Consider the following 24,619-nt stretch of genomic DNA (forward strand, 5'->3'; position numbering starts at 1 on the left):
ATACGAAGACTACTAAAGCCGCCCCACACAGCTCTTGTTATACGATGAGTTAGATGTACTTGAGCAGTTGTGTTAGACATAGCAGACACACTAACCTGGGTAAACTTAGCTATGCTGGTCCAGCGGCATTCAATGTACAATTGCAAACCTCGGTTGCTCATGTGGCATCACTATATATAAAAAAGGTCTTTGCACAGTCTTTGTGCGTATGACAAACTTGTATGCTATAGAGCTAGTTTGAGTCAAGTTAACAGAATTTTGCATGCTAGCCCATTTCATTCATCACGTTTCACCAGAGTGGCAAGACGCTGTCTACGTACCGAGGAAGCTCTGTATGGGCTTCACTAAACTGGTTGTAGTCTTAGCGGAGTAGCTATAAAATATAACTAATCCATTAGATCATTGTGCCCTATAGAGATGAACAATCTCTAAGTTTTTTGTTCGAGCGCCTAAAAAAATTAATAAAATGTTCGGGAAGTAGGAAATTTCAACAGTGATCTCTTAGCAATGTATCAATACTTTGTCTAATTGCACGGATAAGCGGTGAGAGGCGGCACTTCATATCCAGGCACTCTACTCATAAACCCTGAGATTTCTCTAGATTTATATGGTCAGTTGGAGATTTTCAATTATTGAAGTTTGGAATAATGTAAGCAAAGGAGCCGTCAGTTTGTGTCTAACATGGTCGTTAATTTTTATACGACCTTGTTTGAATGTCTTGTTAGGAAAGTTTGATTGCTAAAACTTGGGCTATATATATATATATATATATATTATATACATATACAGTCAAACATGGATAACTCGCCCTCGGATAACTCGAACACATGGTTAACTCGAATGGTTTCTTTGGTCCGTTCCCACGTAATGATAAATTGCTTTAGATAACTCGACCTCAACTCTGTCAACTCGAACAATTTTTTGCCCAACTGCTACCGAAACGGTTGTTATCGCTTTAGAAAATCACTTTATTCTAAGCCATAGAGGTAAGCTTCAACTTTTCGTAATTCATAGGCGTCGTTATTACTACCATCGGCAAAATATTTTTGACAACGACTTTTCTAAAGGTCTGGTGAAATTTGATTTTTATTAAACATCCGCTTAGCGATTGCACTTCGGAAGCAAAGAAAAGTGAGGTAATTTTCGCATAAACTTCAAGAAAAATCGGCAAAATTGATCTTGGTTAAAACGCTCGAAAGAAAAAGATGTCTTTTCTTCTGAGCATTTCAACAATGATCAAGTTTTGCCAATTTTAATCTAAAAAACGTCCTGGCAATAACACCACCTCAAACCACAAACCAATCTCAAGTGATAGAAAAAGCTCTATACTGTTTAATAAAAAAGTTTTAAACTTTACATTAGAAGCATTTAATTTGAAACAAGCTATTTATGCTTTTGATTTATATTATAATTCGTATATGTACATATATCTACTAATAAATAAGTAAATACATGGACTTGTGACAGTGCTCTGATAACCTGAACACTCTGATAACTCAAACACTTTCGCTCGGTCCCTTGAAGTTCGAGTTATCCATGTTTGACTGTATAAGTTAAATAATTGTATATATATGGAGCAAAGGCTTAAATTTACATTCGTTAATAAAATTGCGATGTGACACTTGTATGGCCTTCAGCCATCGATGTGAACGACCTTTACAGGTCATATGCATAAAAATGTTTAAGGTTGACTTGCAACAAAATTCACATTACAGTTATTTGGTATCAAAAGATTCACTATGTCTTACTCTGCTGTGTTGTAGGTGCAAATATGGGGAAATGTGATTACAACCTCCTAAAAGCTCAAAAACGAACAGTTAATCGTCGCCATCACAAAACCACCGTAGATTACAATTTCTTTCCAAAACGGCTCAAATGAGGCGTTGTTGTACAAGATGGCTTCTGTTTACACTTTCGCGCGACGTAACTCGTCAAAATATTTTCACAAATATACTTCACGCATTCAATAAAACTATGTCTATTGTTCTATTGTCTTAATACTGTGTAATACTGTCACTTTCAGCACTGATATCTTATAATTTACCGTAAAAATTTGTTTAATTTTTTAACCTTAGTTCGAAGGAGTACATATCATTGTCTGATAATCATGACGAGCCTGTTGGTCACCTGTGATAATCGAAAAGTGCCGCAGAAATTATTTGCAAACTATTGGGTCACATGATCAGATTACGACTAGACGATTAGGCCAAGTCGAAACAAAACTGTAAAGTAGCGAGCATCTACATTTGATATGGGGTCTTCGGTAAAACCCGAAGTGTTGGTCATAAACTAGTGCTACGAGAAGTTTTATATTGAGCCTTTTATTGGCCTTTCAATTCACGTGAGAACATCATGTGACAAAACAATAACCAAATGTAATGACAGCGTCAGGGAAATAAACTGATTCCAATCTACAGCGGCTTGTCGTTTTTGAGCCTTTAAGAGCTTGTAATCACATTTCCATATATTTGGCACCTACAGCACAGCAGAGTAAGACATGGTGAATCTTTTGATACCAAATAACTGTAATGTGAATTTTGTTGCAAATCAACCTTTAAATGAATACTCGTCAATGGGCCATACAGCTCCTTTTTCAAAAACATTTGGATTATAGAACTGTATTATAAATGCTAGTCACTATTGATTATTAACATGCACGTTCAGATAACAATATTTAGAACATATTGGGTGAAGAAAGTGCTATTCTCAGAGATCTCTCTCTTAACATTTGCCACTTATAAAAGCTATTAAAAAAATAACATTTGTTTAGCATTGACATTGAGAGTTAATTTGATTGCTGTGGCTATTTTTCTTTCAAATTTTTACATGAAGTATGTTAGTCCATCAATTTTAATTTTGATGGATTTTTAAATACACTCTGACTCTGACGCATAAATGCATCACTATAATAGAAAGTTGCATATAATGGGATGCTAAAAAGATGGAGTGGTACAAAATAACACAAAAGGTGACATTGTTAGCTAACGTATTTCTTTTAGCTCTCTTAGCTCTCAAAATATTTATAAACCAGATTTTTTTCATACTTTTGCTTGAACCAGCTTGTGCAGTCTACAACTCAGACTATCAACAACCTATTTCCTATGCTTAATCTATTTTGAATATTCTTATGGGGTGAACATATCTGACAAATTATAGTTATCACAAATTGGTAAGAGATAATAACTCCCACATAAATAACACCTTCAGAGTTGGCTCATTTAGCAAGCGTGATGAAAGATGTGTTCTGTTATTATTGTTCTAAACTTATCACCTTTTGAAAATTAATTATAAAGAAAGATGGTTAAGGACAATAATTCTGGTAACTTTGACAGCATCCCTTGAATCAGTTTCGTTTTTTTATGATTTTTTTTTTAGATTAGAGAGCAACTGAAATCTATTGTTGATGCCATTTCATCAAACTCCAACTAATTCTGTCAACATAAAATTATGACCTAAATGTTACTAAAATATAAATGTAAAACCTAAAAACTGCTGACAAAAGTATTTAGCTACAGTACAAGCATGTGTATGAGTATATACGCCGCTGATAGTGGCAGAGCGAATCAAGGTGCATTGCTGGCTCTTAATCTTTCAAAAAAAAACCAGACTGCCAAAAATCATCAAAACTGGTCTACTCGTAGTCAACAATCGGTCAGATATTAAAATGTTATTAATAAAAAATAATTGCTGAAAATTAAAAAACTCCTATAAAGTAATGTCAGTTTACTTTTATTATAACCCTATTGTACCCCTAGTTTTGTTTTGTTTGAACATTCTGTGAAACATGTGGGTACTAAGTGAATGCCCGTTTTGCCCGGGTAATAAAAGTCTTTGCACGGAAAATTTATTTTTATTAACATATAACAGCAGTTACCATTCCAACCTTCAAACTTCATATCGTGAAAAATGGTTGAGCGCGTGAATTGGAAGATTGCGGTTGTAATCACCGTGAGTTCAAATACAGTGAGCTTTTAATCCAAGATTTTAATAGCTATAGCTGGACATAGACTAACACAAACACATACACTAACTTTGAGAGTTATATATATATAAATGTACAACTGCATAACAAAGTGTGACTGCCTTGCTGACAGTAGTGAATTGTACCATTACTGCTGTCGGCTGTCTTTTTATACATACCTAGTTTATATTAAACCTCAACAGGCATGCCAAGGGTCATCAAGTTGTTTCTATTGAGACAACTTTGCAAAAAGCTCAGGGAAAAGTGATTGCTAACAAGTACATGTGGTTTGTATGACTGCAATACCATGGAGAAGGCTGGTGGTAATACAGTGTATCATTATTTAGTAAACACCTGTGGTATCTGCCTGCATTTTGTCATCATGAGCTCCATGCAAAAACTATCTGCGGAAACTGAAAATGACGGTTGTATCGATTTGATGACATGACAGCAGTCGAATATTAGTTGTATATTTGATCAAGCAGCTGCTGCCCATTGTATAGCTGTTAAACCTGCTTTTCATACATGTCATATGCCTTTGTTTGATTCACTAACTCATTGGATATTGATATCATACAGCAACATTACTACGTAATTGTATGCATGACATGTTTTTCCCAAAAAAAAAACCATAAATTTAGCGGCTTTACTGATTCCACTTGTTCGTGACCATTAGCAACTCAGATGCGTAACTTTGACCAATGTTTTAAGAATTAGCGTAAAAAATAAAATAATTGTTCACAAATGCGTGACAAATTTTGTAAATACCGACTGACGTATTCATAAACACTGTAAAAAAGTTCAACCTTGTGAACTCAGTGCATGGCTCAGGCGCGAACTCGCTGCCACAGTTCACATTGGCGAAGCAGAGTAAGAATTTAAATTAACTTTAACTAATTTAACTAAACCTAAATTTAACTAATTTAAATTTAACCAAACCAAACATGTACAATGTATCTTTTACATCATATAGGTTCCATCTGTTTTCTGACAATTTTGCTCATGAATAGCCATGAGTGCAAATCAGGCTTGAGGATTATGTCCATCCTCATAATCCTAATTTCTTTCAATATTGCGTGCGCGTACGGAAGCTTAGGATGTCTATGATAATAAGCTAAAGCGTTCGTCCCATCATATTTCTAATCATAATTAGGTCATATCATGTGTTAGTGTACGTGTATGGTATTTGTAAAACACTTAATGCAATTTTAACTTGTGTCTTAAGAAGGAGTTATCCACTCTTCTATTGCATGCATGTGACTGAAAACAGCAAGCAAAAACAGAAAAGTTGTTGAGAAATCTTGTCCTTACCATAAATATATTGATTGACTTATCCCAAATGTGTCATATTATGAGCTTGAAATTTCTCAGTTTAGCTAAATTGCCCTTCCACACAGCTCGTTCAGCAGTGTTGTTTATTACTTAGCCTAAGTAATGGCGATTGCTGTGACGGTTTATGGTTCTAGGCCTATTTTATGGTGCTATAATTGGTATATTGGCTTTAAATGAAGTTGTAAACTCAATGCACTAGCAATTAGCAATAATTTAAGTATCTAGGTCACATATTTTATTGACCTCCACAAGGTTTTATGTAGCCGTAAGTATGACTAGTAGTTTTATGTTAATTAAAAATGTTTCACATCAGTTATTATATGCAGGGTATGTACTGATGCTGTGGGTGCCTGTGCATTCCTTTCTTAAAAAGGTTACAAGTAAACCTGCTGAACAACTGTATCAGCTCTTGCTCCTGTCTGGATCAATTTATAAGAACGCTGCTATTATATTCTAAAAATATATTGTTCTGCTTTGTGGAGCTTAGCTAGTAACATTAAGTATCATCGATTTGAAATTCCACCCCAAAAATTTGAATACCAAGCTTACTACTTAGGCCGCCATGCCTTTGTAATGCATGAACAATTTCGTTGATTTATGCATTGCTACTACTCATCCATCATTAAATAAAGCTTTCAAAAAGCTCCGTTAGCATTGTTCCATGCTAGATGCTTGTGAGTGAAGACAAGTTTATATTCTTGCGTACCAGCAATTATGATATTGTTAAATAACGCCTGCTCTTCAGATTTAAACAGAAAGGCAGATCACTTGATTGATTTCAACTCAAACTGCAACACAGATCAGGTAAATGCATAGTAATATAAGGTTTATTTAGCATATTGTCTGGCATAATCAGTATGCTCTGCGTTGACCTACAATAATAATTTCATCAAGGTATCAACATGAAAACCTTGGATCAGCATGATTATTGTACTATTGTATTATGAAATCTGTGTAGCTCTTGACGTCAATTAAAAACAGATACCACACATTTTGTCAGTTTTTCTCTCTACTTTAGTAGGTATGATAAGCATTAAATAATGTATTCGTGTCGTCGCCGGAGTGGCAGCAACCAATTTTGAGTTCTTATGTAGATCGTATACAGATTTAATGCTGTGTCTGTCTGCCTTTTCAACGTGCTCTTAAAAAAGTTGAAATAGTTGAGCAGGTACTTGTAGCATGACTGATGCAATCGCAGAAGACTCAATGCTGTAGGTTGCTTCTTAGGTGGTCCATTGATGGCTACAGGAAAGTGTCACCAGAAATATTCAGTTAATTTTTAAATTTGACACATTCATCTTTAGTCTGTGTCACAGTGAGGTTAAACTCGGTAGTTATGGTCATTAGTTCATCAAATCGGTGCCGCTGTTTTTCGGGCTCAACTAGATCAAAAAAAGGAAAGCAACTTGAACTGATTCAAAAATTGGAAGATCTTCGTGATTGGGAAGATTTAGATCGATCGATATGGGTAGGTTTTAACTACACTTAAAATTGGAAATAGGTGTCAGGAAGGTATAATTGTAAACAATTGGCTACGCCAATTGTTTTGCCTTATTTGCCTATTTTAAGGAAATTTATCACTGAATTAGTGAATATAAAAGTAAAGTGCCGGTCTTTAAGTATACATGTACCAGTTCCTGAATGTAGGTAATGTTTATCTTACTGAAATCTGAGTGAATAATTTAAACTTTGACCTTTTGTGGCTGCCAGCACTCCGCGCTCCTACCCTGCTCAGTAGGTCAGCTTTGCACTAGCGTTTATTACATCTGTTAGGCAGGTGATTGTAGTCTATATATTTAGCTTTTAATAGCAACATTCGATGAAATGGATGTCTGGCAGAATCTGGTATCATCTCAGCAAATGAACGGAAATAATAGTATGCCAGTGGTAAGGTTTACATGTACAATATCTTTAGTGTAAGTATTGAAACCTGTTTTTACATAAAATTTCCTAGTAATACAATTAAAGTGCACTTTGCCAGTTTGTGGTTGATTTCTGATTAATCTATCTACAACAAAATAAATGCTAATGATTTCATCATGCCTGCTGCTGCTATGCCAATTAGAGCTCCGCAGTCTGTCCGCCATTGCTGCCGCTGCCAAACTATAACCTTTCACAGCTGGGTCGGCGTTAGCCAATAGGCAGAAAGAACAAGTTTTAATCAATCTGGTATTGCTGAGCAATTCCAGATCCCATCTTCATTACCCTCAGCGTTACTGGCACTTTCTGACACTTCTAACTAGTCAGCGTTTGAAAAATTCTCGTTCACCTAAAGCAGTTAGAGATTGTCTTGGTAACCGACTATTCGCTAAGTACTATATATTACATCTGTTAGACTGTTATGGACCCTTCATACGAGGTAGGTAGCTTTCATGCCAGAGACTAGTTGCGTTTCACACTACATGTATATGTACCGTATGTCTATTTGTCATATGCTAAATATTTCTGGTGAATTTGGTCATGTGTTGTATGATATTTTCCATAAAATAAGGTTTACTGATCTCATATAATGGTCGGCGTTGTTTTGCTTGCTTCTCCACTGAATAGCTGATAGGAATGGTATAATTTTGCTAAAAATATTTTTTCTACTGTTTATCATATGTACCCACCCTTGGAAGTGTTATGCATTAATTAATTAGCCCATTGTATAGGCAGTATAAAATTAAGAGTTGGCTTCCACAGATCGAGGCAGGACTTGTGTCGTTGCTAACCCAACACATACAAATAGTTTTATCGTAATGAGATGAATGAAACACGTGTTTTTATTATAGTTTTGACAATTCGTTTTTCATCCAGTTTTAATAGAGGTCAAATGGATTAATCAGCTAGTGCGAGTTTTGACTGGGTTGGTTGCTACACAAATGCTTTTACAGCATGTCTTCTTGGGTAACCATCTTAACTTTCTCCTTGTACAAATAGTTTCAGCTAACGAGATAAATTAAACGTGTGTTTTTAGTATGTTTAGATGCTTCCTTGTTTCATTCAGTTATAGTGGTAGGCTTGTGGCTTAATCAGCTAGTTTGGCTTTGACCCGGTGTGGTAGGTAGCTATATAAATGCTTTTCTGGCCTGAATTCTAAACCTTACTTTCTACTACCATTGGTTTTTTCAAAGAATCATGGCAAGGTTCCAATTTGTCATATCATAAAATAGAACACTGCGGTGACTTACTAACAACATTCCACAGAGCGGTGTCAATCAGAATATTTTGGTTGAAGATGGTTTTCTGTTTCACAGCACATGGTACAGAACCAGCTCAATCCTGCGCTCTACCAAAGTCAGATTCAGTACCATCCACCTACTCTCGAGGAGCTGGCGGTCGCCCAGCAGCAGGCAATGCAGTTGCAAGCGGTAGCGGCAGCGCAACAACACACTCAGTCATCAGCACTCATAACTCCTGTCAGCCACATAACAACGACGCAGGCACCCGCACCACCTCCTATCATTGCCAGCAACTCTTCTGAAGCAACCACCTCTACCGCTAGTTTAGATTCTCAGCTTGTGCAGAAGGATCCATTAGTATCAACCAGCGCAGCCAACTCTTTATCGGTAAATTGTTGCCCTTGGATATTGTAGATGTACCATAACATTCGACAGCGTGAGTGACAGTTATCCCACTAGGGCTTACACACTTCAAAAGCATTTTTGTTTTAATTTACTCCTTTCCATTCGTATCTGATTTGACATCTAAACATCAAACCAAAGACCGCCAGTCCGAATGGATCTATGATCGCTCCGTGTTGAGATTACGCTACATTGAAGTTTGTTTCAGTTGCCAAAATTTTAAATATTCGAAGATGCCATGATTATCACTGAGTACGCGTATGCTCATGTAGTGTTTGGTTCATTACTCTCGAAAGTCCCATAAATCACAAACCTCTGAATCGCACCCTAGCCAACTCACAATCAAGCGGGCTAGTCATGTACTGGTGTAGGATGCTGTTTCTTATTATGCCAAATGGGTAACAGGCGGTTTATTGTTGTACTTGACAATAACAGCCATCATATTTGCTGCCTGTTATCTCAGTGGCTCACCACCTGCTGGGTCCAATCTGTCTGGCTAGTGGTTAGTAGCAAGTAGTAAGCCTATCAAACTCTTCCAGAATGTGGCAAGGTGATAATAATCAGCTATTATAGAGCTGTGCAGTTTAGTAAAGTCCTGGATGGCTAGTAGTATGGAGCTTGTACCATTAAGGAGATGGCTTCAACGGTTTGAATTTAAAACATTTTTTTCAGCAATGGGCTGAACAAAGAGAGCATACTTGTTTGGATAGTATTTTTGTGGAAGTTACTATTTTTAGTAATAATTACACTGATTGTATGTTGACCAATAAGGTTGCATATTCAAGCCATTGTTCCATGAACCTTTGTTCATGTGGCATTATTTGTTACTGCATTGGCCAGCCTTGTTCAAGGAGGCATACATGTTATCAATGTAAAAACATTTCACAGACAAACGAATCAGTCACAGCAAATGGTAGCTCAAACGGTGATTTGGATGGCTCAGGGGGAGACAACCTCTCATCAAAGTGTGGACCTACAAGGTTGCATGTCTCTAATATACCATTCAGGTTTAGGGAGGCAGATCTGCGGGCTCTTCTTGGTGTAAGTAGTCATTGTTGCCCTAGATTTCACTCCTATTGTCAGAATTTTTTCTTTTAAAAGACTGCGACGGATGTTTTAACGAACTTCTAACGTAATGGCTGTAATTGGTTGGTCAAAGAGATCTGCAACTTGGGAGAACAAGTTGCTGCCGAGTTCATCTCATTTGTTGCAGTTTTATTTCTAAGGTGAACATCAATAGCAGTTGGTGTTTATTGTAACTCTCAGCAAATGTTACCCATCAAAACTGTTCTTATCAGATAATGGATTTCTGTAAAATGGCAATTTCATCAACATACTTGGCCTTTAATACCACGGCGACCCTCGGGGTATCAACTAATATACGAGAGGTGCTAGCTTGAGATTTTAGCACCTGCAGCAGTAGAATTGCTCTCTGTGTTTGAGTAGAGGCCATGTGTCATTTTTATAGTTTTATATGTTATGCTCATGCCCTCAATCTGTCAATTTTCAATTCACATTCTGCATCCTTTATATAATCAAAATACCTTTGGTGTTGGTTGCTGTATTTGGATGAATAGCGGGTGATTCAAAAAGTAATGTTTGCTCAACTTTTTATCATTACCATTAGAGTAGACAAACCATTTATGACAAACTATTTTTCCAATTCCAGAGTTGTGGAAGTTTAACAAGCAGCAGGAAGGTGAATTTTCATAATTCTGAACTTTGTAACTTTTCTAACTTTTCCTAACCCTACAAAAACCTCTCAACGCAGAGAGCGGCAAAGTGAGATCTTTAGTATAGTCATCGGTGTTGCATTAGTGTTGATGTTTGTTGTAGAATTTCGGCACAATACTCGATGTTGAAATTATTTTCAACGAAAGAGGATCCAAGGTATGTTTGTTTTTATACCTTATTGATTAACATGTCAGTCAATAACTTGTGACAGCTAGTCTCTAGATGATACTGATGAGAGAGACACATTATTTACCTGACATCTGCTTTAAACATTCTAATAGTTTCAAATATAGCAAACCCTACTTTCAATAACCTCAACACAATGTTTTTGATGTATGATGTGAAATTTGCGCAAAATATTTAACATTTGCTTCGCAAGTAACTTCCGGCATATGTAATTTGCTTTTATTCAAAAATGTAGTTTTGTAACTGAAAGCAAAAAAAATGAACAAATAAAAAAGGTAACTATAATAAAAGTATATAAGTTAGTTTAAATATTTACTATGTCCAAGTTAGTATATAAATTTCTTTCTATGAATAGCTCAACTTACAATCCACATTTCCACATGTCTTTATGATAGAGTAGCAATAAAACTTTTACTAGTTGGCGCTTAATTAATTTAATTAAGATAGGTGTAATTAATAACCTGTAATATTTATTAAAGGAAGTATTGTAAGTTGTTAGGCTCTGGAACGAATGTAACACATTCTATTGGGATTTTTTTTACTAATATTTGCTCTAGTATATGACGGTTTTAACATTCAAAGCAGATCTCAAAAAAATTAATTTCGTTATGAAGAGGTTTTGACAGGAAAATTAATCAGACTCGAGCAAATTTAAATGTAGCATTTTTGGCGCAAGTAAAAAATTATCAAATTATCTTGACACCTGAACTTTAAATTTATCGCTGTCAGCGAAATAATGTGTCTGCTTCACGTTGTTTCTTTGATTTATGCTGCAATTTAAAATGTTATGCTGGTATTGGACAATCTGTATTATTTTACTGCCAACATTTGGTAGTATTCCTATCTGAATTGCATTTCACATTGCTTATCCAACTGTTCACCGTCTCTACTAGTCCTCACTCGCTTGTTAGTTAATCATCTGCGGCAAGCATCTTTCTAGTCTTCATTATGAGCATCATTTTGTAGACTTCATTTTCTCTCCGCCCTCATTTTGCTAAGTTGCGTAAATAAAATGGCTGCCATGTAATCTTATCATGTACATGTATGTTACTGTACAGTGGCATGTAAATCTGAGCTTAGATTGCTTTGTCCAACCGTGGTGCATGCTCTCTGGCAGATCGTCCAATCCCATTGCTTTACACACTCATGCTATTATCTGTCAAAGGGAGGGCGGACATCTGAAAAGTGAACAAACCCCAAATTGACATGCTTGCTTACAGCATAATGCTGGTTTGGATTCCAACTGTTAAATCCACTGTTCCAGCTATTTGACCGCTAAAAAACTTTTCTGGTGTCTTGTGCATAATTCACATTGAATGATCCCTTCACAAAGGCGGAAAACTCGCCCTTTTGTTTCAAACATTAGCCTAATATGCGTAATATTTAGATACAGATATCTTCACAGATTTCTGTCTGCACAGAGGCCAATGTTTGGGCACAGCTTACCATTCCCCTGTTTTAATCGTCGTTGGCTGTATAACTACGAATGTTATGTCGTCATTCGCACTTATCATGACTGTGTTGAACTAGCTGAGAATTGTTATTACTTGCTGCCGCTCATTGCCGGCACAAGGCAGCCTGCGGCAGCAAGTAACCATGTATGTACTACCATCGCATGTCAGCCGTATTCTACATGTCCTGATTATAATTATTTCCTAATGCATGCAGGGATTTGGTTTTGTAACTTTCCAACATAGTACAGAGGCTGACACGGCTCGTGAAAAGCTGAATGGCACGGTGGTTGAGGGACGCAAGATAGAGGTGCATGTCTATTTCTCTTATTCTATTTTATACTTACTATTAGTAGTCGGCACACACACACTATATGTCAGCAATGATGGCTGCCGTTGACTAGTGCAGGCCGTATTAGTACTGACTGTACTAGCTAACTAGCCGTGGTTGTGATTCTGTGTCTATCTATGATCTAATGCACGTTGCCTTCGGTATGTACGTGATAGGGGATTGCCTCCTAGTCGCTATTTGCCATTTGCAGCAGTAAATCTGTATGTAGCCTTGAGGCCATCTAACAGTTGTTGGAATGAAACAGTAGTGAACTAAGTTGGTACTGTTGTACTGCTGTTCAGTCTCTCTCACTCTCAGCTCGACTCGGCATCTTCTCGACGTGTTGTGATTAACATTCAGTCTAATATCTCTCTTTTAACCTTCCAGCTGCAAACTCGATAATTCAAACATCAATTGAAATATTGCAACTCTCTTGCCAAAGGTGATGATTTTTAGACAACTTGCTTCACATATTAGCCGCCCTTCGACTTGATTTGCTGACCTTTGTCACTATCTAGCATTTTGCACGCTATTGATATTGTACAGCTACCACTGCCTCCAATCGATTGCCCGTCTAAAAACTTACATGCATAAGCACTGGTTCAGGCATGCCTATTTCACCATTTGCAACCGCAAACAGTTTCCCATTTTCTTGCTCGCACAGTTCCATTGAAGTTTATCTCTTCCACATCCACACTCATCTTAAGATATGTTCTTCAGGTTAGATCCAAAGCATCACAGCTGGTTACTTCACCCGCATCGAAGCATGAATCTGATATTTTCAATCGCGTCTCTACTAGTTTTGTTTTCTAGAAATCGTTCAAATGGTACCCGTTTTTTAAATTTTTGAATAACATTGCGTCAACATAAATTCCTAAATGGTTTAAAATTAAATTTTAAATACCTTGATTCTAATCATACCCTGACTGAACCCATTAATTATGCATTTCTTGCTGACTCGGACTCTGAACTCAACTATGTTAAACAGCTGCCTGCCATCGTGCCTTTTATGCCATTCTTGTTTGGTTACAGAATTTATATGATAATGCATGGCACATAAACACCAAAAGATTATCAACTAACTGTTTCTAAGCCCAAAACTATCATAGCAACCAGGATCGGTAAGGATTCAAATATGCTTTCAAATATGCGAGACTGAAACACAATTAATACTTGAGTGGTTTATACTAAACATGTTACACTATCATTAATAAAAACTCGGATCTATGCTTCTATTCCTCAGACATATCAGTTTTGTCTGTCAGCAGCCAAGGTGGCAGCACTTACAGCTTCTTGTGTTGTGTCGGCTACTTCTATAAGTTCTTTTGGCATCCACTCTTCTCACACCTGCTCGATGGTAACGTGTGTTAGAACAAATAGGCAGTAGAATCATCGCTTGAAAGCTCCTAACCTCCCCACAAACATTGCTCCAACTATTTTACCGTTACCATAACTATCATGATAATTTGGTTTTTACTACGTTCAGAAATGGCTGCGATCGTACATGTACGTATAGTTTCTACGGCCTCAAGGATTGGAGATAGTAGGTAAGCCCGTAGATTTCTACTAGCTGGTTTTTCAATGTAACCGTAGCATCATAAGGAAGTAGGTTCAGTGACTGCACCTACTTCCTTATGTTGTTTGGATGAGACTGAGGCTGTTGAAATCATGAAAGTTTGTTCCAAATCAGCCATATTATTAGAGTAAATCAACTATTTGCTTTCTTTAATTTCATCTGTACATATCGTAACAGGGGCTGAAGCTTAACTTGTACATGAAATTATCTGGATACATACAATTTTTTTAGCTAGTTTGGTTCAGTGCTGCTATCAAAATCTTTGTAAGTCATCGAGTAGGCAATGCCGCTGTTTGTCTTTTACTAGCATATTTATAGGGTAATCAAATCTCTTTGCGGTGTTTTGCAATTGATGAGCGATAAATGGCTGCCCCCTGAGATCATAATTTAGCACTGATGTCTAAGCCATTAGAACAATGACTAATAGTGAAGCTACTATTTGATGTCATTACTTATCCATTTAGATTGCTTCCATTTGACCTCATTGCATAAGTGGATTGCTGAGACTGTTTGTCTGACATTCAGAAATGAAAAAATAATTTAACCAGCGTATTTGATGATGTTAGGATGTGGACAGATGCCAGACAGCTAATCTGATTGCCAGTTTTCTTAATCAATAGCATAATGTCAGTTTAACATTTCTCGTATATAATCAGCAATTTAATTATTTTTAGTCTACTAGTGTCTGTCATAAACATTGTTTAGTTGTTTTAACGATTGAATTGTATCAAAAATGGAATTCAAAATTGGTCTTTAGTAACTTGATGAATATATTCAGTAACTTGAATAACTTTAGTAACTCGAGTAACATGTTAGTTTATGTAAGTTTTCTTGTTTAGAAATGTGCTGTTGTGTTGTATTTCTGTAGTTGGCTGCACACATTTGAGCTCATGTTTGTAATCTTACCAGGTAAACAGTGCTACTGCTCGAGTGATGACTAAAAAAGCCACAACAGGTGTACCCACAGCAACAAATGGTAAGGCCGAACTTGGCTAAATTCAGCAACTAAATTTTCACATTTTCATCATTTACGAAGGACAATTTATTAAGGTTGCTTGGCAGCATTCAAATTTGATGTAGAATATTTTAAGTGGTTTGTACATGAAAGTTGGAAGCATTGCCAGTTATTTATTTCAAGCTTGTGAGTAGGTAGGTATTCTGTCACTGGATAAGTGAGCTGTGGACGGACAACTGCTGCAGCGGTAAATGTCATTAAATATAGCCTATTGTAGAGCTGTTCATCTCTTTGTTTGTAAATGAGAGATAATCAAGACTGGCATTTTCCTTAATTAGTGATAATGCACGGTTTATAGCATTTACTAGCCTGCCATATTTACAGTTGGCTGATGCATTTACTCATCTTCAATCATCGTTTCCTTTGTTGGTCTTCTTTTTTATTTTAGACCTTTGCAATATGAGCCAAAACATCAATGGCTACACCTTCATTTCAATTATTTTTAACTAGGAGTGCTTTTTGATTCTCTTCGCCTACCCGAGAAGGCAGACACGTTGGAAAAATCTATTGTGGAAAAGGGTACAGGATAAGCTTGCGGATTGGGTCTATATAACAACAAAAACTTTGGGGTATCTTCTACATGTCATTTTCAGCGATATGTGATAGACACGGCAGTCACTCTATCGAAGACGTGTGAATAAATCCAATAGAACATTTTTAGTACACACGGAAGGCGTTTGTTATAAGGCAAGCATTCGATTATCGTAGCATAAACTCATTAAAATATTTATAAAGATCTCAGGCAATAACTGCATCGCTACGCATTCGCTACGCATTCGATATTCACCATCAATCCCACTATTTTCCTATCATACTCGGTTATCCTGTAGCATCATGTGCACAAGTCATGGCAAAAACTACCATTTTTTCCAACGTTGTAGGGGGTATGCTATTAGGCTTTAAACATCTCTTGTGTTTCTGCGCGTAGGAACGCTAGAACTCTAGGGAGCACCCTAGAACTAGTATTTACTAGCTAAACCTTATCTGATTGTACAGTAGCCAAAGGATGTTGGCAAGAGTTGACATGACTTCCTGCGCACTGCAATGTCAGCAATTGTTTAGATTAGAGAGGTTATCCAAACTTATATTGTTTCAATTAAATCGTGGATTTCTATTTGTAGCGGCAGCAATAAGGGGAGCTGCATTAACTAGGGCAGCAACTTTAGCGAGGCAGCATGCTCATTTACGAAATATATACGGAAGTCAAAATGCTGCAGCACTGGCAGCTGTCAGTCTCAGGTCATCGGCACTACCTCAGGGGTTGGCATATGCTGCCTTGCCGTAAGTTTTTCACTGTATTGCTGTTATAACAAGTCGCAATCATCTCTTATATGTTTGTATACTATGCTGCAAAAAAGTGAAATACCTTTGCAATGCCTCTCCTCATGCAAATGTGACCTTTTTCAGTTATTACTTAGTCAAAATCAATTTTTCACTTTTTATTCTGTGGGAGCTAATTTAAACAATAACAGCCACGAACAACTTTTATCATATTTTATAGGTAAATCAGACACGCTGATTCCGATTTTGTACTCAAAATAAAGATTGATTCGCTAACTTTCAATGTAATAAAGGCTTTTCTACAACGTTTTAATATTGGTCTCGAAAATAACACAATCGGCACAAGCTCTGCCCATAAATATTTGACGTAGCCGAGCTTTTTAGGAATGGAAGTCGGGGATGTTTAGACCGATATGCAATGTTGAATAGCTTATCTACCTTTCAGAAAAGACAGATTATTTTGAAGGCTGAATTTAGATAATAATGGGTTTTAAGACACCAATCTCTATCATTCTAAATCAGACTAAACAACCCTAACTTCCGTTCCTAAAAAGCTAGGCTACGTCAAATATTTATGGGCGGAGCTTGTTATGCCGATTGTGTTGTTTTCGAGACGGATATTGAAATGCTTTAAAAAAGCCTTTATGACTTTGAAAGTTAGTGGACCAATTATTTATTTATTTACAAATTATTTATTTTGAGTACCAAATCGGAATAAGCGTGTCTGATTTACCTAGAAAATACGATAAAAGTTGTAAGTGCCAGTCATGGTTTAATGGGCTGAAGGAGTTGTTCTATGCTAGTCTACCTGTGGTAAGAATTTGCTGTTCTGTAAATTTAAGCCTGAAGGTACCTGAACTTAGAGCTGTTCACATCACACATCAAACTGTTCTCCTCTGAACTACTTTTAACTGATTCTTTATTGCAGTAAACACAATTTTATGTCAAGTGTATAATTAATGTAATTCACTTGATTATGCATAAAAATTTAATAGCACACCTATAATCATACAGAAATTTAATAAATACATGAGTAGACAATTCAACAACAGCTGTAATATGGCAAACCATAATATCTAAACGAGACTTCTTTTGCCACCATTTCTGCATCTTTAGCTGAAAATAAAGCCTTATATAAGTTGTCACATTACGCAAGTGTGCTGTCATAGAATAAAGTTTAGCTAATAAAAATTATTTTTAAACTAGGTGTTATAGTTTTTACTTGCCAGACAGACAACATTTTACGGCGCAGTATTGAGTTGAATGCATCATGCAAGCATTGTTTGGTTAACCCAGTGCGATATTATGCTCTCTCTCGGAATATTGTGGTGCATCTTGTGAAACAAATAAAGAACCCTTAGCTATAACCTAGGATCTCTATCATTTAGTTTGGCATGGCGAAGAGCAAGTATTTCCTTTTAATAAACCATCAACTCCAAGCATTCACGGCTGTTAACCAATATTGGGAAATATGGCTAACTGTATCTGCATTATCAATGCTTGGACCAGCAGCTGTTACACACCATAATGTATGTTGTGTACATGCAAATGGTCCTGAAGCTGCAATACTGGGCTCCCTGTCAGCACAAACCATTCCGCTCTCCATCGTTAAAGCATGCGGCTCTACATTACATACCAGCATTTTGATTGTCGGTGAGGGTGCTGAGGCTGCATAACTTGACCTTGACTTATTACACAATTTCATATCAAACCCTCTTAAATTATATTTCGGCACTTAAACTTTCACCTGGAAACCCAGTGTTTAAATTTCAGCATCGGATTGCAAACCTTGTGTACCTGTACCTGGAAATTCTTTTCTGAAAGATATGGATTGGCTTTTTGGTAGAAATGATCTCCATGAGTTGCAAATATAATGTGAAAGGTTTTGCAGTCATGAAACTAAACAGGCCTGTTTATAAGGTAGCAGTTTAAACATTAAACACCACCTCCAGATTCATTAACATGTTCCTCATGCTTAAGAGTGTTTATTATATCTAACCATAAATTTTAAGGTCAGCTATAATGGCTGATTCGGTGTTGGCTGTGGCAGGTGGTATGTTATGAATACGATTCGCTTTCAATCCTAGTAACAGGCAAGTAATGGCAGCCTCGGAATGTAGTGAATGTGCTCTAATTGGTCATTCTCTCATGCTTTATTAGTGGAGTATATGCTGCAACCGCACAAGACCCCTTTACACTATCAGCTGCTGCAGCAGCAGCAACAGGCTCTGGAATGCAGGTAATCATCTCAATCAGAGATACTCTTTCCAATCAAGCCTTCTCTGGTCATAAACAAAAACTCATTATTCCATGTACATTACTATTTTCTTATTAGAAACCATAAATGGGCCAGAAAAGCAGTCATTTAAAAGAATAAATCATCTTGATGCGCAAACAAAGTTTTCATACAAAGTTTTCATATATCGTCTTGTACATAGTTTGTAGTCAAACTGCAGGTTTTGCTAGAGAATAAACATGCAAATCGGATTTAACAGGCAAACACCCTTAGCAAATTCATCTCGTATTATCAGTCAAGTTCCATAGTTTCCTACCGATGTTTTGCTTGCCTACACTTGTGCTAACCAAAACTATTTGTAGCTCGACTAAGGTTGGTAAATAAATAATGATTGATGGTTTCGTTGGTTATAAAAATTCCACCTAGTGACTACCGTCGCAGGTATCTCTAATCCTGTTTTATTTCTCAGATGCTGCAGCTTGTAAAATATGTCATGTTGAACTATATTTGTAAACATTGAAATGATTAGTGACCTTAAAGCTAATAAGCGCGCTGTATTGCAGTTTTAGTAATTCATCATCATCATGGCGGTTCACAACCTATAAGCTCAGGACAGTTCTGGAAAGTTGCCAAAATTGATCTACCAATACAGCATTTTTAAACAAACCATTTCATTGTCCTAGATGTTGGTGTGTCTGATACTGACAGTTATAAGTTGTTAGGCAAATCATGGCGGATGTTTTATGTATTAGAAAATTCGAATATATCCAATTATCGATATATCCAATACGGAAGACAGATGTACAATCTCATTGCATGCTTTGGCTGATCATAAACATCCCAGGAATAAAAGCATGTTACTGAGCATAGTGCATGACTTGCTATTTTATTTGCTGGAGCATCTCGTTCTTTTAGATCCTTGCATATGTGGCATTCTGAGAAAAATAGTCATAGCCTTTAATCCTTCAGTAGATTATTCTTATTTTCATTGCATCGTTCTGCAATACCTTTTCGGGCCTTCCTCTTACGAAGGAAGGACGACTCAATGCTTGTTGCATGCTCTCTGATACGACATTTTAGGGACTATCTGCTGCCTACGCAGCCCAACAAGCAGTTGCCAGGTATAGCGCTCTACCTACTGCAGCTCAGATTGGGGCTGTGTCTCAAGCATCTGCTGTCACCCCTGCGGTCAACAACTACATGACAGCTGGGTAAGAAATCGCTGAATGAGTGCTATATACAAGTATAGTTAAGTGGACATGGAGTTTGAGTCACACTAGTTGGTAAAAGTGCAAAAAAATACTTACTGTTCATAGTATGGCAGTTTGTAGCTAATGCTTTTTCCCAGAGTTGTTTTTATCACCATGGGAAAATGTCCATACGGAGTTATCGTTGCAACTGTAGGACAATTACCAATGCATCCTTTTAGTTTACCTTTTTGTTGCAGACTAGCGGCCGCTGTTGCTGCCAATACTACTAGTCAAGCTACTCCCACTGGTTTTGTCACAGCGGAACCTTACCTGGCAGCAGGAACGAATATAGGACCTGTTCCAGGATATGGAGTAAGTGCAATATTTTACACTTGCCTCGTTCAGATACGCTTTTTTACTAGTTGATTAGCTACTAACCTAAACAAAACCAATATGCAACTTTATCTATACGTCAACATAATTTATAGTTTACTAAATTGGTGACAAAGCTTAGCAAACAAGATCTTGATGGAAACTTTGTTCGTGATGAAATGAGTGTTGTAATAATTTGTTTGCAGGCATCACTTTATCGAGGAGCCTATCAAAGGTTTGCCCCATACTGAAGAGGAACTTGTCTCTCTCACTGGGTCTAATATTTGCTACAATCATTACAGAGAGTATCTTTATTACATCATTATTAATTTTATTATTATTATTGTATTCTCGCAATTTTTGTATATTGTTGCTGACGTCACTCAAAAAGATCTGCTTATATCTCCTTGCAAAGACATTAGATAGTTTGACACTCGCGTTAGTAATAATTGTCTTGCCACTGTTCAACACTAGTCTTTTGTTTTGATATTTGGAGTTGTCTACCAATGGATGAGCGGTGACAACTCCAATAGGTTTTGCTATTGTCATAGTACTACTTGTCATCAACTACACAGCAATTTGTTAATCTTATCTTCACAATTTTTTGGTGCTTCAACAGTAGCTACATTACCAGCTGCACTACATACATATACATTATTCTTAGTCTATCATAGCCCTCAACAAGTTCCTACATCGATAGATTAACTTCATGTGACCTTTTTTTAACCTTGCTGTGTGATGTATAAACTAGTTGATCTAATGGACAGAGACTTGTTGCATGTGATGATAATACACTAGCTAAGTAATTGAGTAGGAACAATAATTTGTACATCATTTACATAGTTTTATCTACGTGATCATTATTACTTTTGTTGAAACAAATATTGATAAAGTTGTTATCCATCGACTTATAGATTTGTCTATTTTCTCACGTTAAGTTATTATTGGTATTGTTCTTATTGGTTTGTTTCTCTGTTGGCAAATACAATCATAGCCTCAGTTCAATGTCTTATCAATTTTTGAACCTAGCTGCTGTTTTTATATGACTTTGTCCACTTCAACAAACTGGTCCTTGTTCTTATTCCATGTGTTGTGGTTTACGACTTTACATGATCTTTAGTCTATACCATCACTTAAATTGTGTTTTAATCACTGGTATGACTGTGAAGAATAGAAACAAACAACATGTATGATGTAATGGCTTAAAATATTTTATTCAATAAAAATTTAGCTATTGTAGTAATAATTATCCTAATTGTTTGCAGTGCTGAAATAGTGAAATCTAACACTTCAAGTCAGACACAACATTTGATTTTTTATATTTTGTAGTTTATAGTAAAATTCCATGAATGATTATATACATTAAACTCTTATTATAAGCATTCTGACCAGCTCAAACATGTTATTAGTCTTGGATAGCTCATCTGAGACATCAATCCAGCTTAGGATGATTATCTAGAGTAGTATTCTGCTAGTTGCATCTCATGGCAGCAATATTCATTATTGGTACATCTAACTTCAACTTTTTGACCAAAATCTTGTCAGTGCTGTTCTTGCACAAGTCTGAGCTATTGTTTTTATTGCAGATTAATATTGCTTTGAACGCTCCCATTTAATTGGCAGTAGACTTTTGTGATATCTCATGTAGGAAAATGTTAAGCCACTAGAAAGTTGTGAAGCAAAATCTTTAAAACTTAGTTGAATGATGTCGATTATTATAATGCAGTCAATGGTATGCTAATTTTATTCAAGGTTAGATAAACAACTGCCAAGCTCAGAAATTGTACTAATGATTATCGCATAGGCACAGGTACAGACATTGTTTTGCAGTGGTGAAGAAATGTTGAAACTAATTATTAATATTCATAATATAAACTATTTTCGCAGACAGTGTCTCCGCCTTATTATCGGTGTTTTAAAACAAAATTGTGTTTCAAAGAAACTTATCTTATAATATATATCGAAATAACTTATAAATCGTGATTTTCAAAAGATAAAAATCTCACCCGCTGACAAAACCATTTTATATTTATTTAGGTATTCCTAACGTGAAAAAATTGCCAAATCCAATTAGGCTATTACTAACTACTCCAATAACTCAAGTACCAGCCAACTGGTAGGTTGATATCATCGCAGCAGCCATGTTTTTCACTAAACAAATACATTAAAAAGATTTCAATGTTTGTTTGCTTTAGGTGCTGAAAGTTGGTGTGCAAAAGGCATTCTAACTTGTCAATTTTTAAAATAATTAACATCAAAAGAGAGTTGTCTTACTTTTATAAGTTGTCTTGTGCCACGCAGTTATGCTACTGTTTGATTTTTTCCAATTAAGTTGCTATATTTACCAAAAGATATTTTAGTAAAATACATATGAAGTGATGAAATCTTATAGACTGTATTTCCTGAGTTGGTAAGTGTTTGATATCTAAATGCATATAAAAAGGTTTAGAAAAATGTACAGCATTCGCTCGATAAGACAGTTGCTATTTGAAAAGCATAACGCTAACTATAAAGCTTAAGTTTTTAGCCCATTTTTATATTTTCAGGAAATGTTGTTCATTATAACTTACAGTTCACGAGCTATTCTCGGCCTCCACCTACTGAATGAGCAGGTTTGTGGCTAGTGGGCAATCGTACCAATCCGAACCAACCAACTTTGTTTAAGTTTGTCGTTATATTATATTCTTCACATAATATAAAACGTAATTGGTTTGTTATTACCGTTTGAAAATGTGATACATAACAAATTTCTCTTTTATAGTGCTGAACAAAATTATTGAGACACAATCAGTTATGCATGCTTTTTCAGCTTTGTACATGAATAACTTTTAAGTTTTCACAGATTTTTGGTCAAGATAAACCATAGATATAATAAACCCTATACTATATCTATGAGTTTACTATATTTATGAGATAAATGCCATAATACTCATTTTAAAGTGGTATCTGGCCAAATTAATTGAAACAGTGCATTACGATAAACCTTTTACTAGCTCTTTGTCAATACATGATCAATAAACTTCTTCTTACTTTAAAAATCGTGTGCCCTATTTTTAAGATTGTTGTAATGTAATAGGCCTATATCATTGGCTTATAGGTTTACAATTAACGTTGAGTTTAATTGTTAATATTGATATATTGTTATGCACACTAAACCCATGAGCCAGATACATTTACTTTTACATGAATTTAGTTTTTGAAGTAGTTTTTTTCAATTAATTTACGTTTTGCAAATTTTCTCAATCTTGAAAACAAGTTAATGATTCCATTTGATGGAGCTATCATATATTTGATACGTTTTAGGCTGAGAATTCCTTACCTTGTCACACTAACAAAACAACTTATGCAAACCAACTGGCTATCATGCCCCGACTTGCTATCACGAGTATATTAATGATATGTAAAGTATTTTTAGTCGTGAGCTGTTGTCTGCCTGAGTTGTCTGTTATCTGTTTGAGTGCAGACAACTCTAACAGTGTAATGAAGCAATTTTATCGAGCCTTCATTTTAGGTGAAATTCTACACTAACGTAACCCTCATACTTAACAGGAATGTTTTTTTTGTAAAATTCAAATTTATTTTCACTAGTTGATGCTGTTTATAGATCAATAGCATTCATTAGCGTATTGTCAACAAGCTCACATTCCCTTATTTTGACGTATTCTTTTTTAAAATTTAAATGAACGATAAAAGTGCTTCAAACTTGAGTAGTTGTAGCACACAAATGTCCATTTTTATTATAAATCAGAGTTCTGTGCTGTTGGCTTTGAGAAGACTCGGTAAGCTTTTGTGTTTTTGGTCAAATTAATTTTAATTAATCTTAATTTTAATTAAATTACGATAAGGTTTTTGGGTAGAAACTTTGTTTTTTATGCAAGTTTGTTGTCAGTTTCTTTTCATACAAGTACGAGCTGCATAAAGTGTCTTATTGTTCCAATTGGATAGTAAATTTTCTTTACTGCATCCTTGACTACCCTTTCATCTAGAGTGAAAACGTCATCACTATAACATGGTCAAAGTCATTATAATAACCTGCCCTGGCTAGATCAGCAATAAAGCAATTACTCAAATGAATCGGTGAACTCATATGAAAACACTGGACCCAATTAAACTTCTTTTATATTTATCAGACGTGCATTTTTGTGGTATAAGTACATTTCATCTTGTACCTATAAAACTCTTGTACCTATAAAACTTCTAGTTTTTTGTACAGTAGATATCTTTTCACCATAAATAATCACTCCAAGAACATTTACGCTACAAGAATTTAACTTTGCTGAAGCGGAAAGTAAACTGCTTATTCTGTTCTAAGGTCTTACCTGACTTGCCTCTTTAGCCCTTCAAAATGAAAAAAAATTAAATTTAACTTTTAATTTAATGACTGTACAGTA

The 24,619-nt window shown here is 35.9% G+C and overlaps 1 protein-coding gene across 6 annotated transcripts in view; it reads left to right on the forward strand.

The window, feature by feature from the left end:
• The window catches only part of LOC137393359 (RNA binding protein fox-1 homolog 2-like), a 43,484-nt gene extending 22,251 nt beyond the window's left edge, over positions 1 to 21,233 (forward strand). For 2 of the 6 annotated variants that reach the window (XM_068079876.1, XM_068079903.1), the window contains 10 exons: positions 8,530 to 8,841; positions 9,745 to 9,897; positions 10,693 to 10,746; positions 12,445 to 12,537; positions 15,044 to 15,110; positions 16,271 to 16,430; positions 18,591 to 18,669; positions 19,747 to 19,877; positions 20,114 to 20,228; positions 20,435 to 21,233. In XM_068079876.1, the coding sequence (XP_067935977.1) occupies positions 8,530 to 8,841; positions 9,745 to 9,897; positions 10,693 to 10,746; positions 12,445 to 12,537; positions 15,044 to 15,110; positions 16,271 to 16,430; positions 18,591 to 18,669; positions 19,747 to 19,877; positions 20,114 to 20,228; positions 20,435 to 20,479 (1,209 nt within the window). In that variant the 3' untranslated portion in view covers positions 20,480 to 21,233. Of the gene's footprint in view, positions 1 to 5,956; positions 6,098 to 7,045; positions 7,181 to 7,492; positions 7,653 to 8,529; positions 8,842 to 9,744; positions 9,898 to 10,692; positions 10,747 to 12,444; positions 12,538 to 15,043; positions 15,111 to 16,270; positions 16,431 to 18,590; positions 18,670 to 19,746; positions 19,878 to 20,113; positions 20,229 to 20,434 lie in introns of those variants that run through there. The other 4 variants (XM_068079886.1, XM_068079895.1, XM_068079911.1 and 1 more) reach the window with 4 other exon arrangements.
• Positions 21,234 to 24,619: the final 3,386 nt, after the last annotated feature.

Source organism: Watersipora subatra, chromosome 1 (genome assembly GCF_963576615.1).
Source record: "Watersipora subatra chromosome 1, tzWatSuba1.1, whole genome shotgun sequence".
Taxonomy (NCBI): domain Eukaryota; kingdom Metazoa; phylum Bryozoa; class Gymnolaemata; order Cheilostomatida; family Watersiporidae; genus Watersipora; species Watersipora subatra.